Source organism: Diaporthe amygdali, assembly GCF_026229845.1.
Source record: "Diaporthe amygdali strain CAA958 chromosome Unknown NODE_3_length_2959817_cov_65_330692, whole genome shotgun sequence".
Lineage (NCBI taxonomy): Eukaryota > Fungi > Ascomycota > Sordariomycetes > Diaporthales > Diaporthaceae > Diaporthe > Diaporthe amygdali.
In genome coordinates, this window is record NW_026517023.1 from 740,247 (window position 1) to 764,396 (window position 24,150).

At 52.6% G+C, this 24,150-nt stretch overlaps 10 protein-coding genes across 10 annotated transcripts; 7 read left to right on the forward strand and 3 right to left on the reverse strand.

Annotated features, from left to right (window-relative positions):
- Window positions 1–614: 614 nt before the first annotated feature.
- Window positions 615–2,734, forward strand: J7T55_002625 (uncharacterized protein; the record flags this gene model as incomplete). The annotated part of the gene is made up of 6 exons (XM_053137717.1): window positions 615–835; window positions 912–935; window positions 1,010–2,114; window positions 2,214–2,453; window positions 2,562–2,656; window positions 2,707–2,734. The coding sequence occupies 6 exons, from the start codon at window positions 615–617 to the stop codon at window positions 2,732–2,734; spliced, it is 1,713 nt and encodes a 570-aa protein (XP_052998494.1).
- A 1,122-nt stretch (window positions 2,735–3,856) lies between these two features.
- Window positions 3,857–5,167, forward strand: J7T55_002626 (peroxidase; the record flags this gene model as incomplete). Its single annotated transcript, XM_053137718.1, has 2 exons — window positions 3,857–4,846; window positions 4,910–5,167. 2 exons carry the CDS (start codon window positions 3,857–3,859, stop codon window positions 5,165–5,167), a joined length of 1,248 nt encoding a protein of 415 aa, XP_052998495.1.
- Window positions 5,168–6,243: 1,076 nt separating this feature from the next.
- Window positions 6,244–8,005, forward strand: J7T55_002627 (3-hydroxybenzoate 6-hydroxylase 2; the record flags this gene model as incomplete). The annotated part of the gene is made up of 4 exons (XM_053137719.1): window positions 6,244–6,567; window positions 6,850–7,270; window positions 7,338–7,529; window positions 7,587–8,005. The coding sequence occupies 4 exons, from the start codon at window positions 6,244–6,246 to the stop codon at window positions 8,003–8,005; spliced, it is 1,356 nt and encodes a 451-aa protein (XP_052998496.1).
- A 1,629-nt stretch (window positions 8,006–9,634) lies between these two features.
- J7T55_002628 (uncharacterized protein) lies at window positions 9,635–10,579 on the reverse strand (the record flags this gene model as incomplete). Its single annotated transcript, XM_053137720.1, has 1 exon — window positions 9,635–10,579. The coding sequence occupies one exon, from the start codon at window positions 10,577–10,579 to the stop codon at window positions 9,635–9,637; it is 945 nt and encodes a 314-aa protein (XP_052998497.1).
- A 1,788-nt stretch (window positions 10,580–12,367) lies between these two features.
- Window positions 12,368–12,960, forward strand: J7T55_002629 (uncharacterized protein; the record flags this gene model as incomplete). The annotated part of the gene is made up of 3 exons (XM_053137721.1): window positions 12,368–12,393; window positions 12,458–12,784; window positions 12,924–12,960. The coding sequence occupies 3 exons, from the start codon at window positions 12,368–12,370 to the stop codon at window positions 12,958–12,960; spliced, it is 390 nt and encodes a 129-aa protein (XP_052998498.1).
- A 356-nt stretch (window positions 12,961–13,316) lies between these two features.
- J7T55_002630 (uncharacterized protein) lies at window positions 13,317–14,879 on the reverse strand (the record flags this gene model as incomplete). Its single annotated transcript, XM_053137722.1, has 1 exon — window positions 13,317–14,879. One exon carries the CDS (start codon window positions 14,877–14,879, stop codon window positions 13,317–13,319), a length of 1,563 nt encoding a protein of 520 aa, XP_052998499.1.
- Window positions 14,880–15,672: 793 nt separating this feature from the next.
- Window positions 15,673–16,865, reverse strand: J7T55_002631 (Mov34/MPN/PAD-1 family protein; the record flags this gene model as incomplete). Its single annotated transcript, XM_053137723.1, has 3 exons — window positions 15,673–16,360; window positions 16,434–16,687; window positions 16,800–16,865. 3 exons carry the CDS (start codon window positions 16,863–16,865, stop codon window positions 15,673–15,675), a joined length of 1,008 nt encoding a protein of 335 aa, XP_052998500.1.
- Window positions 16,866–17,619: 754 nt separating this feature from the next.
- Window positions 17,620–19,866, forward strand: J7T55_002632 (histone deacetylase rpd3; the record flags this gene model as incomplete). The annotated part of the gene is made up of 4 exons (XM_053137724.1): window positions 17,620–17,823; window positions 17,922–18,222; window positions 18,281–18,822; window positions 18,880–19,866. The coding sequence occupies 4 exons, from the start codon at window positions 17,620–17,622 to the stop codon at window positions 19,864–19,866; spliced, it is 2,034 nt and encodes a 677-aa protein (XP_052998501.1).
- A 1,334-nt stretch (window positions 19,867–21,200) lies between these two features.
- Window positions 21,201–22,181, forward strand: J7T55_002633 (ldehyde reductase; the record flags this gene model as incomplete). The annotated part of the gene is made up of 1 exon (XM_053137726.1): window positions 21,201–22,181. The coding sequence occupies one exon, from the start codon at window positions 21,201–21,203 to the stop codon at window positions 22,179–22,181; it is 981 nt and encodes a 326-aa protein (XP_052998502.1).
- Window positions 22,182–22,807: 626 nt separating this feature from the next.
- Window positions 22,808–24,114, forward strand: J7T55_002634 (oxidoreductase domain containing protein; the record flags this gene model as incomplete). The annotated part of the gene is made up of 2 exons (XM_053137727.1): window positions 22,808–23,054; window positions 23,120–24,114. 2 exons carry the CDS (start codon window positions 22,808–22,810, stop codon window positions 24,112–24,114), a joined length of 1,242 nt encoding a protein of 413 aa, XP_052998503.1.
- Between the last annotated feature and the right edge of the window lie 36 nt (window positions 24,115–24,150).

The following is a 24,150-nucleotide window of genomic DNA, read 5'->3' on the forward strand; positions in this document are numbered from 1 at the left end:
GGTAGGATGGCAGGCTCATGTGGCTTTGGTGTACAGGTGTTGGACGCTATTGGGTCGGTTTCCATTTTATCGTGCATCGTCGATAAGCTCAGATAGACTGCCATGAATTCGAGCTTCTGCTTAGGTCTTGATAGGTCCGGCAAGGGATGCGATAAGCAGAGCATGTACTGCGGAAAGTCACCCGCATATTGCTGGTTTTGGATGCATATCAGTCTGTCAGATCATAAGCAACGTTGGGATTGTTCATGAGGGGATGAAGGCTTGGAAGGTCAGTTGGTAGAGAGCCGGCTTCCTCAGATTGTGAGATGTCTTGGAGCAAGGGAACAGAAAATGAGCCGAGAAATCAGATAAAGTTCGGGCATCTGGTCGAGCTCCAAAACTTTATCCAGTCTGTTTCTCAGCACCAGAAGCTTATAGCTCACCGTCGATCACGGGTCACCTATATTTGGCACCGACGGGCCGATCCGGGGGAGTTACTTGTGAATTGAACGCCCTCATTATCAGCCTCTGCAACAGTTGCCGGCATAGCAGATTCTCATTGTGATTTGAGAGCAGCCCTCTTGTGACAAAATATCTGTCATCTCTGATTCCTGTAGCTCAGTCTCGTTGTCAACATGGGCGTGCTTGAAAGGATCAAGGTCCAGCTTCAGCCGTCGGCAGAGCAGAGCAGCTCGACTACAGTGGATGATGAAGAGAAGAGCCCTGAGATGATACAAGACGGGGATGAAAAGGAGAAGTCGGCCAACGTATCAGCAACTGACCAGTCGGGAGTTGCGACTATCGAGGCAGCTCAGGCAATATGGGGCAAAAGAGGGCGGTATCTCATCATTGCCGGGTGAGTGAGCCTTTCTAGTTATATTATATTATTAGAAGGGTGATGTTTGAAGAACTGTTTCTGACAAAACTTACAGTCTGGCTCTCATAATGATCATATAGTAAGTCATTCCCTTCCCGCGGCCTCAGCTCCGTGTACTCAACTGCCGATGTTCAGGACTGACAGAATGAATAGTGAAATCGACAACACGACGGTCTACATTTACCTCAACTATGCAACCTCCTCGTTCAACGCTTTGTCCGTCATCGGATCTCTCGGAACAGCTAAAGTTGTGATCTTCGCCGCCGTGAAGCCGCCCTTAGCCAAAATTTCCAATGTCATTGGGCGAGGCCAGACATACCTGATCACCATAACGTTCTACGTCCTTGCATATATCCTCATGGCCTCAGCCTCATCTCTAAGCGTATACGTTGTCGGGTCTGTCTTCTACACAATCGGTCAAAGCGGTACCAACATCCTCAACGACATCATCATCTCGGATATTACCACAGCCCGCTGGCGCGCTTTCGCCATAGCTGTGTCCTTCACCCCCTTTCTCATCACTCCATGGTGCGCGGCCTTCATAGTCGATAGTGTCGTGTCAGATGGCGGTATAGGCTGGCGATGGGGAGTCGGAATGCTGGCTATACTGATGCCATTCTGCGCGAGCTTCATCATCACCACCCTGCTCTACTACCAGGGCCGCTCGAAGAAGATGGGTCTGGCTCCGAAGACAAAGCTGACCGTGTACGACTTCTGCTCCCAGATCGACTTGGGCGGCAATCTGCTCTTCACCGCTGGTCTGGTCCTCCTCCTGCTCCCTATGGCGCTCTCCGGCCTGACTCCCAGCAACTGGAGCACGCCATGGGTGATCGCTCTCATTGTCCTGGGAGGCGTGTTGTTAATAACTCTGCCCTTCTACGAACACTACATGTCCCGGTATCCGATCATGCCACCATCTTATTTCAAGAACATCACGATCGTCTTATGTCTGCTGCTGAACGGATTCGATTCACTGTCCTTCTCCTCTACCCATGCATATCTTTATCCATGGGGACGCGTGGCGCATGGTTTCAATGCGAGAAACAACACATTTTTCACGTACACCAATGGAATCGTCCAGTGTCTTATGGGTATACTTGTCGGTCTTGTCGTGGCTAAGACCAGGCGCTATAAATGGATCGCTGTTGCAGGTGCTTGTATTAGGACCGTCGGGTACGGGGTAATGTTGAGGCTCCGAGGTAGTCACAACTCTACTGGCGAGCTGTTCGCTGTTCAGGTCATCCAGGGGATCGGAAGTGTAGGTTTTCATACATCATTTGCCTCTCTATGCTGTTACACAAAAGTTAACTATGTGACCTAGGGCATGCTTGGAACAACCTTGCTAGTTCCCGCGCAGATATCGGTGCCGCATGCGCAGATGCCACAGATAACAGCCCTAGTTATCAGCGCCTCCTTCGTGGGAAGCAGTGTAGGTAGCTGCATCGCCGGTGGTATCTACACGAACGCCTTCCGGCCTGCGTTGTGGAACCACTTAGGTGATAGCGCCACGCCGGAAATGGTGAACTCGCTGTTCAACTCCATCACTGGAACGCTGCCTGCTTGGGGATCATCCGAAAGAGACGCTATTAACGCGGCGGTGAGTTCCTGTTTTCAAAAGCCATATGTTACCTCAGATCGCCGCAGCAATGTTTTCCACTCCGCATGCGACACTTAATCTTAGCTAACGCGCTTCTTGGTAACGAAGTACTCGGATGTCCTCCGTTATATGACCTATGCTGCTCTTGGAGCCTCTATTCCTGGTCCTATCATGGCGTTTTTCTTGCCAAACTTTCGTCTCCCGTAAGTGCTGTCCCTCCGATTCAGTGTTGTATGCATATTGACACATTTAGTGATCGCAACAACCTTGTGGAGGACTAAAATTGTCAACAACATGGTTGTTCTGTTCCGTACCCCAGGAACCACCGATGCATCTCCAGGTTTCTCCTCCTTGGCAACTCGAACTTGGTGCCAAGCCCGGCCGCCTCGCGTGCAGTGTGATTCGGTTGAATCATGCATATTCATGCAAGATGAGAAGGGACTTCAACTAGATGCGGTTATCAACATGGAATAGAAGCTGTCTTGCCAATAGTCAGAATCAGAAGCGGGCTTTTATGCAACTTGACTGCTCGATGGGGAAGGAAATGTCCTTGTATAGTGGGGCCGCGAATCATACGCACTCCATAGTAATTGCTAAAATGCACCATAAGAACGGACGATTTTGCTAAAATTGAAGGTCATCTGGCAGCTACATGACCACTGTAGCGTTGCATCTCAGGGGGAATCCGTGCACCGCTCAGGTATAACTCAGGTAGGTATAGCGCTCGATGGAACGGATTCCATGCTACCTCAGCTGTACTGGCCCGGTGCAGGCCCGAAGGGAAAACCGGTGCATCGAAGATAGCGGTCAGGGCATAGCTCGTGCATATCTCAGCCGTTGAAGGGTGTGGCTTTCGGACTCGATACTGTAGAATAGCTATGACTATTCGAACACACCATCATCAGGCTAAGACTGTTGGACGTTGGAAGCCGTTTGACTGATCGCATTAATTCCTGGTGTCAAGCCTTGACCCCTGACTAATGAAGTTTCCCAAGACATGTCAAAGTTGTCAGTAATAGCCCGCCCTCGAAGCAGCGATGCAGAAGCCTACTGGGTTGGTGTGAGCTGAGATAAAGGTTACTGATGGACGTCTAAAAGGCAATTCGCTACGTCTGAGCGGCAGGAAAGATCTCGGGCATATTGCTGGATGTGTGTGGTTTGGCGAATGCAGGGGGAAAGGAGTAAGTAATAGTACAGGCGAGCCGCTGGTCATTCCGAGGTGCTGAAATCAACTTTTTGAAATAGATAACAGGTCGTCGCCAAATTCGTGGAGACCCTAACTTCAATATCAAATATTGCCTCTTAATTTCTATAGTCTCTCTTTGCCGACTGGCTTCACATTCGTTTGTTTTCGAACAGCTCCACGACGTTCCTTCTAAGTCACTCTTTTGAAAGCAGACAAAATGAAATCCAGCATCCTTCTCACCTCATGCATCAGCGTAGCCACCCTCGCTTACGCCTACCCCGGCATGCACAATATTCTCTTCGAGATCAAGGTCCGAGAGGACGATGATACTGAATTCGACTCCAAAGAGCTCATCGGGGACCTAGTTAACCTCACCGAGTCGCAGCTTACATCCGTTGGTCGCTCCGTAAAGAAGATTATCACCGATGACGGCGAGGACGGGGAGTCTAACGAGGGATATTCAAACATCCCGGCTCGCGACACACCCCAGTGCGCTGCAGACACATGCTGCATTTGGCATTACATATCAGCCGACATGGCTGCTAAGTTCCGCGGACCATCAGGGAGGTGCACGAACCTTGCGCGACAATCAGTGCGGATCGGTTTCCATGACGCAGCGGGCTGGTCCAAAGGAACTGGCCAGCTTGGCGGGGCTGATGGGAGCATCGTCCTCGCACCAGAGGAGATGGCCCGCCCGGAGAATCGTGGAATGGAAGAGATCGTCGAGCAAATGGGGAAGTGGTTTGATGAGTACAGCAAGTACGGAGCTAGCATGGCCGACCTAATACAGATGGCGAGTACCACCGCTACAGTCGTTTGCCCTCTGGGCCCTCGCGTAAGGTCGTTTGTAGGCAGGAAGGATAACTCGGTCCCAGCTCCGGACGGCTTACTGCCCAGTGCTTTCGCCAGCGCTGATGACCTTATATCGCTCTTCCGGAACAAGACTATTGAACCACATGGTCTCACGGCTCTCTTGGGCGCGCACACGACTTCGCAACAGCGATTTGTGGACACTGAGAGGGCAGGTGATCCTCAAGACAGTACCCCTGGGGTATGGGACGTCTTATTTTACAAGCAAACACTTGACAACCATGCGCCAAAGCGGGTTTTCAAGTTCCAGAGTGATATCAATTTGTCAAAAGACCCGAGGACCGCGTCCGAGTTCAAGGAATTCACAGGCCCCGACGGACAGAAAGATTGGAACGAGGTACTATGATCCACGATACGTATGACGGAATTTTAATAATTCCAAAACTGACCCTTTTCACAGGATTACGCCCGGGAGTACGTGCGGTTGAGCCTTCTGGGGGTTTTCAACATCAACAATTTGACGGAGTGTACGAAAGTCTTGCCGCAACCCAGTGCGCCCTATTTCAATCCGCCTGATCAGCCTGTCTTGAACGTGTGGATGAACATGACCCGACACATCGAGCCATTTGCGAAGGCCGTCATGGACGGAGAGATCCTTTCGGGTCTGGCGGGTATGCTCACTGGCCAGCAGAACAACACACTGGCTGCAGCCGATTGAGGTGACCGAAGAGCGTGTAAAAGGAAGCTTTTGACGCGATCCGGATGGCTGGCTGATCAATCGCAAATTCTGCGTTGACTGGACCACAGAAGTCGAATTCATCGACAATGATTTGAAATTGCTTGCATATTGTTGTGGGCTGTGTAGGTCACGGGATAAATCTTATACCAAAACCAGCGATAATCATACGTCATTACCCGTGATTCCATTCGTTGCATAAAACAATTCTAATCAGGCGTAAAAGATTATTTGTTTGGAATCGGTTTGAACTGCGTGCATGGCTGTATGGCCTTCATGCGTGATAACAGATCCCTTATTTCAACCAGCAAATTGTGACTATCTCAGCAACTTATGGTAGTCGAGGAATGGTAGCTGACTTCTTATGTGCGACTCTTCGACATCGTTTCCAGATTCTCAGGGGTTGTGGTGATCTGATGCAGTTAAATTCATAAAGTCGTTAGCTATAAACTCCGTTTCCTCGGTCGCCGCCGCGGACGCTGCTTTGGGGACGGAATTAGAGCAGCAGAAATAACAAGATTTCCTTCAGCGTGTATTAGGGTTGGGGGAGGAGCAAACGTAGACTTCCGCCTCTTCCGGCTTGATCCCATTTAACTCGCTGTGCGTCCTCGAGAGGTACGAATGACGCATTGTGTTGCGGCCCCCAACAATCTACACAGCATCTCGGCTGGCCTCAGACAGTCGCAGTTGGTGACGAGCGGCTTACACGATTGGTCCCAAAACGTATCTCCTCTTTGGTATTAGGCCTTCCTCTTGGCGAATGAAGAAGTCAATCACCAGCATTGCAACCATTATAAGCGAGAAGCAGTACTACGGCCTGCGCCAGTCGATCCTGCGGTTCCTTCGTCTGTTTTCAAAAGTACGCCAGTGAAAGTGCTCTAGACTAGAGCACTGTCAGTCTAAAAGTCAGCCATGTCAGCATTTGCATGACCTAGACAATAAGCCATCTCTGACTGTCAGAACGCAAATTGCTAGACACCCAAATGTCTTTCGCCATCAACGCATTTAGAAGCCTACTTGGGCTCGTTCATCGCTACCTCACAACAATTCTCGCAGCGATGGGCTACTACACAAGGCGACCAACGAAGCCGGATCTACCATTCGGGAGCCTGTCGTTTGTCATTGTTGGTGCAGGTATTGCTGGACTCACGGCCGCACTGGCAGTGAAGAAACAAGGGCATCATGTTGTCGTAGGTTACCAATACCCATCACCAGTCACTGCATGGGCTTCATCATCGGCTGAAGAAACCCTACAGGTCCTCGAGAAGTCCAAGTTTGCTACGGAGCAAGGTGCAGCTCTCGCCTTGTCACCAAACTGTTCAATCTTGCTGAACTGGCTTGATCTCCGGCCGGAGAGCTTTGGATCAGATCTGATCCACCACGTCAGTACTTTCGTTATGCCCGATCCCGTCGTTATTTTTCTTCCAGCAGAAGCTCATTGTGTATTTATAGATCGTTCGCCATGATCAGGATGGCAATTTGTTGTTTCATTCAGATCTGTCAAACAGACGCAAAAGCTGGATTGCCGTAAGCTTTCGTGGTACCCCTTTCAATCCAGGACATGCCCTCGGCTGATTTGCGCTTTGCACAATAGGAATGGTATAGCGTTCAACGCCATTCTATCCATAATGCATTGAAAGAGAGAGCACTTCTTGAGGAAATAGTTCTACACACTGCGTGCATGGTATCCAAGATTGACGTCCATGAAGGAAGGATCACCTTGGAGGATGGCCGCCGATTTCACGGTGACGTTTTGCTTGGAGCGGATGGGGTTCACGTACGTCCTTTACTACATGTTGCAAACTTTGGCTGACCATGAGCAGTCTATGACCAGGAAACAAGTCTGCCTGGAAGCAAAACCCAAATCATCAGGTTTTAGTGCTTTCCGATGGCTTACACCAATAGAAAAAGTTGCCGCAGCTCTCGGCGACAAAGGACCTGTGGATGTTCTACAGAGCCCTGGTGCGATGTTGCAATGGGACGATACAAGTCGCAGGCTTCTGGCATACCCATGTGCCAACAATACGATCTACAACATGTTGGCTTATGTACCCAGTAGTGCGGTCGGAGTTATTGAGGAGGGCAGTAAGTATTTTCCTCTGCTGAGACTTCACCAAGAGATGCGTACTAACTAGCAATGTCCGTCACCCAGGCTGGAACAGTAACGGCAACAAGGGCAATCTGGTACAAGCTTTCTCAAAGTTCTCGCCCGAAGTGCAGCAGCTTGTGGGCGAGGCAGATGATAGTCTCAGAGTTTTTGCACTCTCTGATATCGACCCACTGCCGACTTGGGTGAACGGAAGAACTGCTCTGCTGGGTGATGCTGCACATATACTGCAACCATGTACGTGAACATAGTTTCGGCAATCATGATGGCTGCAAACTCACAGTGTGCTTACAGACGTTGGTCAAGGAGCATCTATGGCTATCGAAGACGCTCTCTCCATTGCTACGATGTTCCCTCTCGGAACCAGACCTGATGATGTTAATGCTCGCCTCCGACTCTACGAAAATGCAAGAATGAGCCGGACGAATATGGTTCGCGACTGGGCCCTCAAGAATAGTCCCGGATCCGTACCCTTAGCCTCAGAGGGATCGTGGTGGTTTTCATCCGCCGTCACGAAGCTGACCACTTGGAGGGTCTTGGCACAGACCGCGATGTTCATGCAGCAGACATTTGGTCACAACGAGATCGACCACTCCAACAAGATATTGCAGCAGGCTTTAGCTAGGCGACCGAGCTTGGACGTGGATATTGGCAGGAGAAAATCGAGCATCTGGTCTTTTGTACTTGGCGAAGGGCAGACAGTAAAGACTTGACCCATCATGAAGTTCTATTGGGAATGATGTGAGATATGATCAACACATCCATGGAGTTGCACATTTCAATCGAGTCTGTTTAGTCAAACCCACACGTATTCAAACAGTGACTCACGCGTTTTAAGGCGGCAACTCATCTTGAAGGAGTCTTTAGACGCCCGTACACAGTTGTTCTGTCAAATCATGAGACTGAAAAGATCATTCGATTGATATGAAGAATCTCGTCTGTCACTGGCGAAACTGAAATGCCGTGGCCGGCGAAGGGCACAATGATCCGATGCTGCAGAACGGCCCTACAGCCTTTCTTTGCTTACCTTGGGCCAGCAAGACATTCTCATGTTCGTGGCCCACCTTAGTGACAAATAGGGACAAAACAATCACCACAACAACATAATAATAGCCTCCTAGTGGCTGGCAATGAGTAAAGACCACAGATGGAACAATAGCTGCCTATTTAAACCCATATTCCGCCCCATCAAAGGCATTGTTGACGTCCGGCAAGTTCCCTACCGTCTCAAAAAGCCACTCTGCTCCGCAGCCAAACTTGAATTTCCTGTGGGTGGATAATTTCCAAGTAATTGCAAAATGATTGAAAGCGGTGAAAGACACACTGATCCGCATTATTTGTTCTTCACGTCCCAAAACCTGAAGCTCGACGAGGAGACGCGACAATGGGCAGAGGAAGGACTCAGAGAGCTAGCTGGGGGCAACGTACATGTTCCCCCGACCATGTCAGTCATACCGTCAAAGAAGCGAGTTCGAGGCCCTAACACAAGCGAGAATGGATTGGAGAGTCCGCCGAGCAAAAAGTCAACGCCCTCGTCATCGCAGCCCGTAAATAGCATCAAGCAGACCGCGGCATCGACTGCCGCTGAACACTCAACAAAGACACACGTGAAAATACCCGAGAATGCTGAGATTATTGTGATATCAGACAGTACCGATGATGGGAATACACCCGTAAAAGCTACTGCAAGGAAGCAGCACAACCAGCGTAGGCGGCTCTATCATCCGGAGAGCCACACAAGCACGTGTTGGCGCTGCCCTGTTGACACTTGTAGAAGACATGACCCCGATTTCGGTTTTCAGAACGGTACATTAGTCGAGAGACATATTAAGAACAGGCATGGAGATGAGTTCGTGTATCCGTGCATAAGTGGATGCACCATCTCGTTCAAAGATGGACGGACATGGGAAAAACATCATTGGGACTTCCATGGTGATGAATTATTAGCGAGTGTTACTTCGCCGTACGTGCTATTTGAGATTCATAGGGGATAGAACCAAATTTGAATGTAATCAAAATGCTGTCATAATGGCTCAAGCTTGCCTAAATTTCATTTAAAAATGCAGCAAGCGGGACCCCGGGGTATCGACGGTCATTCTTGAGTTCTGTTCGTTTTGAAAGCCAAGTGATAAATTCCATCTACGCACAATTCTATATGTATTCCCATCCTCTTAAAGCAAGTAACCCCAACACCAAGATATCTTCAGGGACATTGTGAAGAGAGCATGATAGAAGCTGTCCAAGTTAGGATTTGCATGGCCAGAACGCTGCCAGGCAACATGTCATGAGACTTTTGCACCCAGAATGTCAGTACTGTAATACTCTGTCATTTGTCTAGCACTTTATGCCCCCTGTCTTTCGCTCTGAATTTTCATCTGTGTCTTTATCCACTCATCAAGGGTTGTCGGCTCCCTTCCCAGGAGCCACCTCAAGACATTAGGGCTGCCCCTCAATCCGCGGCGATTAGAGAACAGTATCAACCTTTCAGCCTCGTCTCGAGTAATATCCGGGCGAGGTTCTCCCTCCGCAGCCGCGCCGCCAAATAAGTATTGCAAGGCACGGCCCACCCCTTCCTCGAATGTCGGAGCCCTGGTTTGAACCTCCTTGCCGAGGTGCTTTCCGACAATCTTAGCCACCTCGGTCTCGGGAATAGGCAAAGTAGACGACAGCTGGTACTGTGCAAAATAGTGCTGCTCGCCCTCGTTCAGCACTTTAGCAGCTGCTTCGGCCAGATCCTGCAGCGCAATCATACTGTTCGCTCCCTCGGGATTCCACAGCTTGTCCAAAACAGGCTGCTCCTGGCTAGCCAATAAAGCTATAGGAAAGAAGTTCATGAAATTCGCCGGCTGCAGAATCGTCCAGTTCAGCTCAATGCTAAGGTACAGCCGTTCCTCGACGTGCGATTTAAGGTCGTGCTGCATCAGGTTTCGGATCTGTGTGCCCATCACGCCAGAGAAGACGAAGTGCTTAAATACGTTGCCGGGCCTTTTCGTCTCGGCTACCGCGGCATCGATCATGTTGAACCCCATTTCACGCTCTCGAGAGTGGAAGGACGGGCCAACATGGTAGACGGTGGTGGCGCCGGTGAGGAGCGTTTGACAGTCGTGCAAGGAGTTCAGGTCGACTTGAATGATCTCGGCATCAGGGTATTGAGAGTGCAGCTTATCCTTCGACACCTGCGAGTGAGCAGCAAGACGGAGCTTCCACTTGCCCTTGTTATAGAGCAAAGGGATGAGGTGGTTGCATTGTTTGCCAGAGGGGCAGGTGACGACGAGTATTTCTGACATTTCTTCCGTTCGGATCCCACGCTGTTTGATATTTGCCGTCTCGATCTTCTGAACAGTAGAAGGCGTAAATCCTTACTACTGTGTATCCTTAGGGCCTCGGGAGATCGTTTGAGGTTTTGGGTGTACAAGCTTCCACCAATGCTGGATGTTGGCTTTGTGGTAGCTGATTTGAGCCTGAAAGTTTGGGATTCAAAGTACTGGTAGTTAGCTGAAGTCGATAAAAGAGAACATTATGCTGTTTAGTGCTGACAGGATCAGCTGACGTTATACTCGATGATGCTGGCCGTTGATACATCATCACACAGACCGTTACCAAATCTGGGGAAGCTCAATCGACTTAGTGAGCGGGGTCTGGCGTACGAGGACTCCGAGTGCCGCATCTCGCGTGTAACCGTCTGCAGCTAATATTTAGGCCAGGCCTTCAGCTTACGGGCAGGAACGGAATGAGAGATAATTCACCATTTTGATAGCGCGGTTTCAGAGGCAAGTATGTTTCCGGAACCTTCGGAAGCACCAATATCTCTTATTTCTTAGTCTTGGGAAAACAACAAACACAGGCCATGTTCCATCATTTGTTTGCTTCAGGATGTATTGACAGCTTCTGGAGAGGGAAGTAAAGGAGAGAAAAAACAATTCAAGATTTCAGGAAAATTAGTCGTGCCAAAGATCCCACTAGACTCGGCGTGGTGAATCTATTCTTGCCTCCGCTATAAGTGGCCAATTATGCTTCACCACTAGTAACCTGACGAGTTGTAGATAAGAAGTAACTACCAACATATGTACTTCTGTGTTGTGTGGACGCAAATGATGAGAGACTGCTTTGTCTCTTCTACCAAGCTACGACAAAACTCAAGATGTAGGGGCTAACCATCAGCTTTCCATTATAATGCCGTTCGAACCATAGCAAGTAACGAACGAATAATGTGAAAAGGATTCCCTTTCAAATAACACCCCAATGAACACGTTTAAGACTCGTCACTTACCAACGCAATCTTTCATTTAGAGCACCAGGAATAATATGCCTAGAAGCTTCCCACGACGCAGAGAAAGATGGAGTTTCTCAGCTGCTGAACACTGGTGTCGCCTTGCCGGTCTTTCGTGGTTCATTCATGGTGGCCAGTCGCATCTTATGCGTATTACTCTGTCGTTGCCTATACATCTTGCTGTTTACCTGTATTCGTTTCGAATGGCCGTGTGTACGCGTCCAGACAGCGTTTAATCCAGACGTAACTGAGTTGCACAGAGCTCGGAAACTGGATGTAAAAATGCAAACAATCAAAATGCATAGTCTCAAAAAGAGTGAAGGAGAGAAAAGGCGCAACAAACGAAGACCATTGACTGCTAGCTATAGGGCTCCTATTCCTATGTACCAGAGTGGTGTCTTCTAGGTGGATCTCTATTCAAGTGGAAGACTACGTTGGGAACATTCACTTGAAGTTTCAGCTCTCACAAACGACTCAATGCTTTCGGGTGTATTTGCGAATCAGCACAAACGCCACATCCGGGGACTCGAGTCACCTAGGAGTGAATTGATCGTGATCATGAGTTGCAAAATATAGGTCACCAGTCGAATACAATAAAACCGTACCAAGCCGTCAACAGCTTTCTTCCTCAATACCAACCCATTGCGACTGATCTCTTCTTCCTCTACAGATCTTGGCCGGCTTTGACAATCTTCATCGGTGCATCCAAACGCCAAAGGATCAATCACTCACTCAAGGCACCTTTGCTAGACCCAAGCTACCTTTCGTCCTAGGAGTCTCCCCAAGCCATACCAAATCAGCCAAAATGCCTGCCTTCTCATCTCATCACTGGTAAGCCTTGGAAGACAACAGCCTCGTCTTTGAAATTCGCCGACCCTGCTAAATCCATATCTAGTCCCAAGTGTGGTCGTGTTGGCAACAAACACTGCGTCGCCGTTGGACACTATCTCGAGTGCGAGATCCACCCTGGAAGCTTCCACTCGGTCCTTGCCCAGTGTGTCAAGTGCCATCAGGCCGAGCAGCGCGAAGAGCAAGATGGACGCCAGGCTTACCAAGCTGAGGAGGTGGCAAACAAGGAGAACGACAACCAGAGCACTAGTCAAAAGAAGAAGAAGGGCAAGACTCCCAAGGCCAAGCCGGACTCTCAGAAAAGCATGAAGCAGTTGCGGAAGGAGAAAAAAGAGAAGAAGAAGTCAGACTCCAGCGACAAGTCCTCTCCCTGGTAAGACGAGATCTGACATCTCATTCTTTCTGAAGCAACACGGTCATGTTACCGGATATAATTGACTGACAATTGTCCTTTGTGGGTTTTCAGAGTGGTAGGGGAGCTTATGTGCAAGACTATGCTTGTGGAAACTTAGGGATATGACACAATACGACGGTGGCAGTCCTCTCTGATGATCCAGACACATGGAAAGAACACGAAAGCAAATGGTACAAGGAGCAGAAATTGAGCCCAAGCAAAGATTATACATAATTAGTGGATTGACTAGAGAGACGCTCGCTTGAGCAGTTAATGGACAGTTTGACAGTACTATTCGAAGGGAACGTCACAAACACGAGTAAATGATCGTGTGAGAAACAGCACTTGTGATTGCGCCGAGGCAAAATGATTACTCATTTACTTACCTAAATATAGCCCAGGACAAAAGAAAAGTAAGACAAAGGAAAAGAGTAGAAGCCGTCTGTGCCTCCAGTAAGGCACAGAACTGTGGTTTAGTATGACGAAAAATTCCGTCACTCTCCATCTCTGCTTACAGAGTCTCTCCGTCATCTTCAATGAACAAATCTGCAAAGTGTCCTCGGCGAGGGATCCGCCCCTTGCCCGAATCAACAGCAGATGGATCGAAATTACTCACCTTCGTCCCATCGGGGACACCAGCGGTCGGGGTAGAATGATGCCGCCGTGATGAAGAAGATCTCGAAGACCCCGCCTTGCTGTTTCGGTGGTGATGGTGGTGGTGGCGAGTTGATGGCGCCTCCTTGCTGGAGCCGCGCTCCTTGCGCTGTCGTCTGCGCTCGCTCTCCCGCTCGTCCATCTTGCTTGCACCGCGGCGGACCTCCTCCCCAAGCTTCCTCGCATCCTCGCTTTGTCGCCGCTCACGCTCCGCCTGCGCCGCCTTCGCCTCCTGACGAACAGTCGGGCTGAACAGGTCCATGAAGGAAATGCCGCGGACCGGCTTCTGCGGCTGCGGCTGCGGCTCAGGCCGGCGCTTGACGTTTGAAGTGAGGTCGCGGCCATTGTCCTTGGGCGGGACCCGGGGTGCGGGGCGAGGGTTAGAGAAACGGCCTGGGAATGAATAGTCCATGGTGGCATTGGGAGCGGGCTGGGCCGTCGTGGGCGGCTGGGGCATGGGCAGTCCGCACAGGGCGAACATGGCGGGCGAGTCTGGGTGCTTCTGCGTGAAGGGCAGCCAGAAGGCGTTTCCGGTGATGATCCGGCACTCCGCCTCAGTCAGAGGCCCCGCGCCTTCCTCCGCGAAGCTGAGGTCCACGATGCGCTCCAGGATGGAGAAGATGTCCTCCTCGATGCCCTTCAGACGGCTTCCTGATGTTTCTTGCTTACGGGAGTGGTCGACCCACGCGCTCGCGCAGTTGTTGAGGAGGGCGGGCAGCGTCAGCACGTTAACCTCGGCGACCTGCTCACCGGCGTATGGGTTCCCGTCGTCGTAACGCAGCGCCATCTCAACTTTGGGCATGGCCTCGAACATGTACTCGGGCATCCAGCGGATTCGGATGCGCCAGGTGCGTGATGGGCTGTGGTTGCTGCCCGGAGACTGGAAGTTGAGGATGTCGGGCTCCGCCTGGGTGATGCTGAAGCGGCCGCTTGTGCTGATGCACCAGATCTTGACTGCTTCGCGGGACTCGATAGGGCACACGATTGATAGTCCGGTTTTGGCGCCGTTGGCACAGCCCCAGACCGCCATACCCATTCTCCCACTGATCGAGTAACGTGTGTGCTTGAGGGCATTATGGACGCTGCTGAGCATCTCGTACCAGGCGCGGTCGTATTCGTGGGCCATCGATCCGTCTTCGCTGTCGCCGCTCACCATATCATTGAGGTCTGCAGATGGGCGACGAGCTTTCCCCAGGTCGAGAGAGGCCCTTCCAGGAGGGTTATTGGGTAGAGGCTTGGAGATATCGGGTCGCGATCCCCTGGGCGCCTTCCGCCCACCTTTGTTCTCCAAAGCTTCTGCAAGTTTTTGTCCGTATGTGTTCCTCCGCGATGTTAGTTCGATGGGCTCTTGTGTCTTTCGACGACCGAGGCAGCCACAGCCGTTGACAAGATCCACGAACTTATTATTGCACTCCTCCATCTCTTCCTTTCGTTTTTTCTTAGAAATCTTTCGGGTAAGCTCTCGAGATTCGCCAGATAGCAACGCGCTTCTTGGTCCCAGACCTTGTTGGCTTGCTATGGCTGTATTGATTGGAAGTGTGGAGGGACGTCTGTCTTGATGATTATGGAGGACTCCATTTGAGACATGCAGGCAGCTCAGCCTGTTTAAAAAGTACGAGAAATGCTCCTGTCAATGATACCTCCAGCAAAGAGAAAAGCGGCTGAGGACTATAAGAGCCGGGTCCTGAACAATGATGTTGTTTCGAAGCTCGACAATGTCTCGCTATGAAGATGCCTGGGAAACAAAGCCAAAAGGGCCCGATGGAGGAAGAAGGCAATTGTCCGTGGTTTAGATAACTAGGCCATCTACATCTAAACCTTCGGCAGCTACGGCAAATCTGCCTTTGTGACTGACAAAGACCGACCGGGAAAACATTGATGTTCCGTGGACTTGAACTGGAGGCAGCAACGCTGGAAAGGGAGAACCAACACACGAGAACTGTGAGAGGATGGGCAGCCAACGACGTTTCTGTGCCACTCGTTGAGCAGTCGATGAAGTCTCTTTTCCAGGAAGAAGAACAAGGTGGGACCAACACCAAGTAAACCGTTTCGAGCTTGTGGAACGCAAGCTAGGCCAGACGACTTTGAAATATACGTCTACCTATCTACCTGTGCCCTTCCAAGCCTGATGCCGAGTCTAACGCCCTAGATAGTCGTACAATGCCATTATGGTATACCATGAATCGTGTCATTTCCTGCGCACTAGAGCTTGATCAGCTGTCGATATCCATGTCTCCACCGTTCGCGTTGTCTTTTGTGCCGCTTGCGTTCTCTTTCTTGGGCATGGTTGCCTCCTTGTCGATCATCTGCTTGGAAACAGCAACAATGTTGTCCTCGATGAGCTGCTGACCAACATCCTCCAAATGCTTCTTGGGGTCCAGCTTGCCGACATAACGCGTCTTGAGTTGGTCTTTTGTGAGCTCCGTCTCCTCCTTTACACGCTTCTCGTAGCCGTCGGCCAGGCTGACCAGCCTCTCCAATCTCTCCTTGTTGTGATCCGCCTCTATCCGGAAGTCGTCCATCTGCAGCGCCTCGGTCCAAGGGTGCTTGTGTAGGTTCATCAGCATGTTCTCCTCGAGCGCGGTCTTGCGGTAGTTGATGCCGATAGAGTAGTAGTGTCGGTTCAGGCCGTGAATCAGCGCTTGGATAGAGGGCTTGTTCAGATGACCCAAGTTCGATGTGCTCTGCCGAGGCTCCTGTCCGAGCATAAGAGACTGAGGGTTAATCAGTCGGAATGCATCGATGACGACCTTGCCCTTGACGGATTGGATAGGATCGACGACGACGGCGACGGCTCGCGGGGTGAGCTGCTCGAAGCTCTGTTGGGTGTTGATGTCGACGCTGGAAAGCCAGCAGCCAAAACCAGGGTGAGAGTGGTACCATCCGACGACGGACTCGGGCCTATCATAAAACATAGTCATCAGCATTCCAACATCCAGACATGGACCCAGCATAACCAAGCTTTGAAGCGTACCTTCCTGTTTGTCGCAGCATCTCCATCATCTTCATCTGGAACACCGGATCGACGGCCTCGACACTGACGCCGGTACCGCTTTGTGGCATGGCAAACACATCCACGACGCGGACAGTGAAGTCATCGACAAACTCGCCCAGCATCAGACCCATGACCTCCATCGGTACACCTGCCCGGCCATGACGCAGCATCTTGAGGAGGGCGAGGGAGGAAATGTAGACGGTCTCGGAGTTGTCGATCAGGGTGGAGTTATCCTGAAGAGGAGATAGTCAGTCAGCAGCCTGATCGCAAACGATGGAAGGCAGGAGTAGACACGAAGATGCACAGCTATCTAGGCTGCGTGGAGAGAAGTCGTGGGCGACATACCGATCCGGGCTGAGCGCCGCCCAGCTGGCCACGGGCGCCACTCAACAGTCCTCTAAACTGGTCCATGCTGCTCGAGACGTCGAGATGTGAAGGGTGAAAGTCGGGGATTGGAGGGCACGAGAAGATGCTAGAGAAGGAAGGATTGGTTGGGGTAAAAGATATGACGTGGTGTTGTGTTGAAAGGAGAGTCAACACGCGGGATGGCGATATGAAGGTGGGAGGTGGTTTGCGATGGATGGGTCCAACTCAAGTTGACGACAGCTCGAGCAGCCTGGAGCAGTCCGAGCAGTAAGACTAGCTCCTCTATCCACCCCCGTCTTGTACTTAGGTACCTCCCAAGGTACCCAAGTATCTTGGCCTCTTACCTCATCACATCTGCCAGCCGCTACCAGCTGGTCAACACATATCGCACTCGGCAGCAGGACCTGTCTTCTCCGACCTACCAATCAGATGGCGATCGCGAGAGCTAGTGCATCATCATCGACAGGGGTCCCAGCTCCCTACCCACCTTCCCTGCTGGATTGCCAGTCCATGGTCCCTCCCCAAATTGTACGGCAGGCAAGAAGGGAAGGAAGCTCTCTCAGCTTCGTCACCTTACAGTCGCTGTCGCCTTTTCTCGACCTCGGTCCCAACCTGTCCTTGCTTGCAACACCCATCGACTTGCTCCGAGCTTCTTAGTGAGCTTCTTTCAATCTGCCCCACGAGCAATTGTACTTCAACCCAAATCAACTAGTCCGAGAAGCTATACCAAATATTCCAAAACACCCAAAACACCCACAATTCCCGGATCGTGCTCAGTGGTCCCTGCTGCTGTTCAACTATGGCGACCGACCCAGCTGGAGTCGACCGGTCGCGGCCCCTCTTCTCCAAGCTTAACACCAGCAAGAAGAAGGTCGCCTACTTCTACGACTCAGATATTGGTAACTATGCCTATGTTACCGGTCATCCTATGAAGCCACACCGAATCAGGCTGGCACACAGCCTGGTCATGAATTACAATGTCTACAAGTATCTCGAAGTCTATGTCAGTCACCCGCCCCTCTACATCCCATACCCTCGCGCAGGCAAGATACTGGGTAGCGTCATTGTCCAGACCAAAGTACTAACGCGATTTATGAGCAGCGTGCGAAACCAGCGGTCGTTAATGAAATGACCCAGTTCCACACCGACGAGTACATCGAGTTCCTCCGGCGAGTCACTCCAGACAACATGGACAGCTACATGCGTGAGCAGACCAAGTACAATGTCGGAGATGATTGTCCTGTATTTGACGGCCTGTTCGAGTTCTGTGGCATCAGCGCTGGTGGTTCAATGGAGGGCGCCGCTCGTCTCAACCGGCAAAAGTGCGATATTGCCATCAATTGGGCTGGTGGACTACACCACGCCAAGAAGAGCGAAGCCAGTGGGTTTTGCTACGTCAACGGTATGCCTCCCTCCCTTGATCGGCTCCACGCTTCCTTGACTAATTAAGCTTATCACAGATATTGTTCTTGCAATTCTCGAGCTACTTCGATACAAGAAGCGTGTTCTGTACATCGACATCGACGTCCACCATGGTGATGGTGTTGAGGAGGCTTTCTACACTACTGACCGCGTCATGACATGTTCTTTCCACAAGTACGGAGAGTATTTCCCCGGTACTGGCGAGCTGCGTGATGTCGGCATTGGTGTTGGCAAGAACTACGCTGTCAACTTTCCCCTGCGCGATGGAATTACCGACGACACCTACAAGACTATCTTCCAACCCGTGATCCAGGCGGTGATGGACTATTACCAGCCAGAGGCCGTGGTTCTGCAATGTGGTGGAGACAGTCTTTCTGGTGATCGTCTGGGCTGCTTCAACCTGAGCATGCGTGGCCACGCTAACTGCGTGAACTTTGTCCGCAGCTTCAACCTGCCCACACTCGTTCTTGGCGGTGGTGGCTACACCATGCGCAACGTGGCCAGGACCTGGGCGTACGAAACTGGTCGGTTGGTCGGGGTGGAGATGGACCCTGTCCTGCCCTACAATGAATACTACGAAGTGAGACCGCCTGTCATATAAGGCCTGCTAGACTTCCGTTGCTAACAGATACTTTAGTACTACGGTCCTGATTACGAGCTCGACGTGCGCCCGTCGAACATGGAGAACGCCAATAGCAACGAATATCTTGAGAAGATCAAGAACGCCGTCATTGAGAACCTCAAGAAGACCGCTGCACCGTCTGTCCAAATGCAAGATGTCCCCCGCCAGAGCCTCGGTGGCATGACGGACGAGGATGACGCCGAGCTCGACGACTTAGACGAGGACCGCAACAAGGATGTGCGCATGACGCAGCGACGGTGGGAGCAGAAGGTCACCCGCGACGACGAATTCGAGGAGAGTGATGACGAGGAGATGGCCGAAGCCAACGGCGTGTACCAGACAAACGGCAAGCATAAGAGCATTATGGATTACAAAAATCCCCACGCCCCCGAAGATGACAGTCGCCAGCCTTCTCCCGAAGTCTCTAGGGCGGCAACGCCTGTTCCCCAAGCAGCGGACGAGGCCGATAATGTTGAGGGCGACGACACCATGGAAGACGTCGAGGCCGAGGCCCCAGCACCGGAGGAGGAGCCGGTTGCGGTCAAGGAGGCCGAGCCGGAGCCGGCGGCACCAGCTGCAGAGGCGACAATGCAAGTGGATGAAGATGGCGACGTCGACATGGCGGAGGCTGAAACTGCGCCTGTTTCTGCCGCCGAGGCTGTTGAGCCGACCGAGACACCGACGATTAAGCAAGAAGAGGCGGAGGCCCAGCCACCGACGGCTGCTGCAGACCCGGTCGCCACTAACGCTGAGCCAAGTGAAAAGGCTACGGAGGAGCCTACCAAGCCTGACGAGCCTGTAGAAAGTGGCCCAGAGGTACAAGACGCTCCGAAATCGCCAGCCGCCGCTGCTGAGCCGCAGGACCCTGCTGAGAAGCCGGCATCTCCAGCCAAACCAGCGGAGAAAGCCGACGACGCTGCGACGGAGGCGAAGGAGGCGTCCCCAAAGGGCGAGAATGCAGAGAAGCCAGCTGATGCAGCAGAGAAGAAGACGGAGGACTAGGGTTTCTCCGGCAGCGTGCGTGATTTAACACGGGATCGACTCGACAAATATCGGCGAGAGGGAAGGCCTCGAGACTCGTTCCAAGCCCTCAGTTTGCCATTGCAAATGACTTTGTGTCTCTATTGCAGACATACCAGGGTGAAAGGACGGCTTAATGTCAGCAGGGAGTTGTTTTGTTTACGTTTATGACGGTGCCCAGCGCAGCAGGGGAGAAGGCTTATCTATTGTCTACTGAACTGGCACCGAACAGCACTGAAAAGGGCGTCTGTGGCGTTGGATGGCTGGTCTCTCAAGAAAAGGGACGTTGAGGTAGCGTTTGTGCAGTTTTTGTTGATTCAAGCTAGGGGTTTTCTCCTAGAAATGAAAGATCATGCATCAAAAAAAAAAGATCGACACATGTGAATTGGTCGGTCCTAAGCCATACGAAGTATCACGACACGGGCAAAGGGTGCGACTGAAGAAGAGGTGGTCCGGACCCAACGCGCCGTCAGCTGATACCGCGTCTTCAGCTGTTGGTAATTCACCGACTCGTACAAGCCTGTTGGTGTTGGTGCGTACGCGACTTTTTGGCTTTCCTGGCAATGACACATCCCTTTACGACAACGCATCTCTCGTTTCCTCCACGCTCTGGGAACATATGCGCATCAATTGACGGCTTGACTGATGCACCGCACCGATCGGCGACATTTGATCCTGGCAGAAGAGCCCCGCTGGTAGGAGGGGCTTAGTTCAGCCAGCCGGATTCCTGTCGCCTCCGTCAATGGGTCACTGCCTGATGCTTATGGGCGGAGGCGGCATCGGTACCGAAGGTGAATTTGTAAGCTTTCCCCGGAATGTGCACTAAGCTGCAGCTTCTATAGTCTGCACTGGTAGAGTAAGCTCTGCTGCGTCAAGGGTTCTCTTAACAGTCGAAACATCCGCGGGAAGCGTGGACAAACTGCCGTGCACGCTGGCGTGCGCGGATGCATGGATGCATATGGTCTCAAACACAGGGCGCTGACGTGCTGCCCTTGGTCGTCGTCCAAGGTTCCTTCATCTGGACCAAACAAATCATGTCGCTGATGTGATCGACCCCGGATCTACACTAAGGGTATTGTCTGCATGGCTTACAAACAGGGTGTCGAATCCGGTGGGAACCCATGCTCACCAGCCAGCGGCAGGAACAATCGCTGCTGATGATGGATGGGACGGGCTATAAAGGAGCATTGTCCTTGCCCTCGATCCTCGATCTCTAAGCAGACATTCTTCCCAAACTCCAAACCCCAAACCCCAAATACACCACAGTAGCTCACGTTGCATCCCTCTCCAACCACATCATCACCCCATCAGCCACCATGTCCAGCCCGGAACTCAGACTCGCCATTGGTACGGCCGGCTTCCCCGGCCCCGAGAAGCTGCAGCCCGCCCTCGACGCCATCAAGGCAGCCGGCATCAAGGAGATCGACACAGCCGAAATGTACGGCACCAATGAGACCGATCTAGGGGCTGTGGGAGCTGCAGAGAACTTCATCATCTCCACAAAGAACCCAGGCGGCTGGGTCCCAGGCAGCCTGGTAGAGATCACCAAGCGGTTCAACGAGTCCCTGGACAAGCTCAAGACGAAGCAGGTCGACATCCTGTACATCCACGGGCCAGACCGCGACGTGAGCCTGGACGACTGGGTGCCGCAGGTCAACGCGCTGCACGGCGAGGGCAAGTTCCGGCGCTTTGGCGTCAGCAACTTCTCGCCCGAGGAGACGCGGGCGCTGCACACGTACGCCAAGGAGAAAGGGTTCGTGCTGCCGACCGTGTACCAGGGCAACTACAACCCCGTGTCGCGGCACATCGACGACACGCTGTTCCCCGTGCTGCGCGAGCTGGGCATCGCCTTCTACGCATACTCGCCCGTGGCGGGCGGGTTCCTGACCAAGACGAAGAAGGCGCTGCTGGAGGGCACCGCCGACGGGCGGTTCAAGGCTGATCACGAGAACCCCGTCGCCCAGTTCTACAACAAGCTCTACAACAAGCCCAGCCTGCTCGAGGGCCTCGGCCGCTGGGAGGGGCTCGCTGAGCAGGAGGGCGTGCCGCGCGCCGAGCTCGCGTACCGCTGGGTCTACTACCACTCTGCGCTGAAGCCGGACCTGGGCGATGCTATCATCGTGGGTGCCAGCAAGCCGGAGCAGATAGTGCAGACGGTCGAGGGCATTAAGAGGGGTCCGCTTAAGCCCGAGGTTGTCAAGGGTATTGAGGACGTCTGGCAGATTGTCAAGGACGATGCCATCGTTGATAATTTTGTTGCTGCGGGTGGTAAAGCGCCTGGCGTCCCCACGAAGTAATATGATAGCAGGTGGGTTATGGAAGGACTTGGTTGGCCGCACCGCGTTGGCATGGTCGATGTGGCGATGATGAATTGTTCACAAAGCAAACGTTATTCATTTCAATAGGCGAATCATCAGTGTTTACCCGCCTGAGTACACGTTCCACCAGTCCCACCATCTCATTGCAGATGCGTGTTCCCGGACTTTGTCCTACCTTAAATCCGGCCCATCATTTTTCATTCCCTATGCAAGTAGTCGTATGATCCCTCGACACAATCTCTGAACAGCGATGTGATTTATCTACAATCATGTCTAAACTCCGGCGGCGTCGGGTCAACTACATAAAATCCGTCAGCAATCTGCATGTGTTGGGCCTGTTTCCGGCAAGGTCTCAGTGCGGAGGAATCGGATGGGCCGTTTCCCGCAGCAAGGCGAGCAAGGGTCCTGATGTGATGTGTGGCACGTAACAGTGACACTGCTCGCTGTACTTCAGCACGGACATTGCTCACCACAGCTCCTCATCGGCATATGTTTTAAGGCGTTCCTCTCATCAGCCTAGCTTAATCGCTTCCATTGAGTTTATTTGCGCCAAGACCCGTAGCCTTCTCACCGAAAGTATTATCAGCCCCAGATATTTAGCTGGAATGGCCTCATTCTTGGGCGCGCTGCGCCGTAACTGGCTCATCTTCCGCCCTCCCGTGGCGACCAAGCAAGATGATGCCCTCAAGTTCGGCATCCTTGGGGCCGCCAACATCGCAGAGATGGGCTTCATCGTCCCGGCCAAGAGTCACCCGGAGGTGATCGTCTACGCGGTTGCGGCCCGGGACAAGAAAAGAGCCGTCGCCTACGCCAAGAAACACGGAATCCCCGAGGTCAGGGACAGTTATCAAGGTAAACAACACCTGCGTCTGCCCTGTCTACCTGCTATCACGGTGATGCTGACATTCCCTTCCCAGCAATCCTGGACGACCCGGCCATCGATGCAGTCTACATCCCCACACCCAACGGGCTGCACTTCGAGTGGGCGCTCAAGGCCCTGGCCGCAGGCAAGCACGTCCTGCTGGAGAAGCCGAGCACCTCCAACGCCGAGGAGGCGCAGCTGCTCTTCCGGTCGCCGCTGATCCTCACGCCGCAGAGGCAGCCCGGCCCCGTGCTGATGGAGGCGTTCCACACCTTCTTCACGCCGGCCTGGCGGCTCTTCATGACCACGGTCGACCGGCCGAGCATCGCGCACGTGCAGGCGCGCGCCGTGATCCCCTCCTTCATCGCAGCGGACGACGACATCCGCTTCAACTACGACCTCGCCGGCGGTTCTGCCATGGACGTCGGCACGTACACCGTCCGGGCGGTGCGCGGGGTCATGGGCGTCGAGCCCGAGGCGTGCGTCGGCGCCGACCTGCAGCGGATGCCGCCGCCGTACGAGCGGTGCGACTGCATGTTCCGCGCGCAACTCCAGTTCCCGGGCGACGCCGTCGGCGAGATCGAGGGCGGGCTGCGCGGGTCCAACTTTGGCCTGGCGTGGCCGACGCTTACCGTCCGGCATCGCGCGGTGGCCGTCACGGGCGCGGAGGTGGAGGACGGGACGGATGTGAAGCGGACGCGCAAGGTTGTGTTTGTGAATTTCATGTTCGGCCCAATCTACCACCGCATAGACATCGAGGATGAGTTTGTCGTCACGAAGGAGGGCACCGAGGAGGTGGTGCGCAAGTATGTCAAGAAGGAGACTAAGAAGGCGTATACCTTCAAGGAGATGGGCGTTGACCAGCCTGGTGAGATATACTGGCTGACGTACCGTCACATGCTGGAGCAGTTTGTGAACCGCATCCGTGGTCGTGAGGGCTCTGGTATGTTTATAACGCACGAGGACAGCATGGCGCAGATGCGGGCGCTGGACATGATTTATGAGAAGTCTGGCTTGGGTTTGAGGCCGACGAGTGAGTACAGGCCGTAAGCGGCTTGTAAAAAGGGGCTTCTTACAGTAGGAAAG